The 1,295-nt window shown below is 37.6% G+C and overlaps 1 protein-coding gene across 1 annotated transcript in view; it reads left to right on the top strand.

The window, feature by feature from the left end:
* The window catches only part of LOC104992729 (cytochrome P450 3A24-like), a 52,201-nt gene that overhangs the window by 25,236 nt on the left and 25,670 nt on the right, over positions 1–1,295 (top strand). The window contains exon 7 of the mRNA XM_010845698.1: positions 124–272. Within this exon, the coding sequence (XP_010844000.1) occupies positions 124–272 (149 nt within the window). The remainder of the gene's footprint in view (positions 1–123; positions 273–1,295) is intronic.

Here is a 1,295-nt window from a genome sequence, read left to right as displayed (position 1 = left end):
TGTGGCTCTTGACCTGTCTTGCCTGGGCATCTGATTTTATATGATTTTCTTGTTGACTGTGTTGGATATGGATAGTCAGCTGGTCCTGATTTTAACTGTCTGTGTCTGTCTTTCTCTACTCAGCATCTTTGGAGCCTACAGCATGGATGTGATTACTAGCACATCATTTGGAGTGAATATTGATTCGCTCGGCAACCCACAAGATCCCTTTGTGGAGAATGTCAAGAAGCTCTTAAGATTTAGTATCCTTGATCCCTTTCTTCTCGCAGTAGGTAAGTGTCCTTCTACATTTCTTTTTCTGTATTCCTCCCTCCATCCCTCCTTCCCTCTCATTCTTTCTTTCTCCCTTCCTTCCTTCTTTTTCACAGGTTTATTGAGATATAATTCACATACCATCAATTCACCCACTTAAAATGTACAGTTCAATGGTTTTACAACTAAGTGTCATCGACGGATAAATGGATTCGGAAAACGTGGTGTACACACACACACACACCAGAATACTATTCAGCCATTAAAAGGAAGGAAATCCTGCCATTCACAGCAATGTGGCTGGATCTCAGTGGAGGGCATTATGCTCAGTGAGATACATCAGACAGAGAAAGGCAAATACTTACACGATGAATCCAAAAAAGGAATCCAAATTCATTGAAAAACAATGTCAGATTTTTGGTTTCCAGAGACAGGGTTTGGGAGATAGGAGAATTGGATGATGGTGGTCAAAAGGTACAAATTTCAGTTATTACTTAAATAAATACCCCTAGTGTAATATGCTTATAGCTATCCAGTTGTCTCAGCACCACTTGTTGAAAAGCCTATTTTGTCTCCATTAAATGGTCTTGGAAACATTTTCAGTGTTCAGTTGACCATAGGCATGTGGGTTTATTTCTGGACTCAAAATTTCTATTCCATGAATCTGTATGTCCGTCCTTAGGCCAGTGCCACATTGCCTTGATTAATGTAGCTTTATGGTAAGTCTTAAAATCAGGAAAGGTGAGTCTTTTAACTTTATTATCTTTTTCAGGAATATTTTGTCTTCTATGAGCCCCTTGCAATTTCACATGAATTTAATCTAAGATAGTTTCTTCAAAGAGGCCAGCTAAGGTTCTGATAGGGAATGTCTTATATCTGTTGATGTGCCATCTTGACAATGTGAATGTTCTGATTCATGAACATGGCATGTTTTTCACTTATTTACATCGTCTTTAATTTAGTTAAACAAGGTTTTGTGGTTTTCAGAGAGTAAATTTTACATATCTTTTATTTTATTCCTACTTATTCTATTCTTTTTGGTG

The sequence above is a fragment of the Bison bison genome, unplaced genomic scaffold (genome assembly GCF_000754665.1).
Source record: "Bison bison bison isolate TAMUID 2011002044 unplaced genomic scaffold, Bison_UMD1.0 scf7180017864223, whole genome shotgun sequence".
NCBI classification, from domain to species: domain Eukaryota; kingdom Metazoa; phylum Chordata; class Mammalia; order Artiodactyla; family Bovidae; genus Bison; species Bison bison.
The sequence above is the reverse complement of the archived record's forward strand: the minus strand, read 5'-3'. Positions and strand labels throughout refer to the sequence as shown.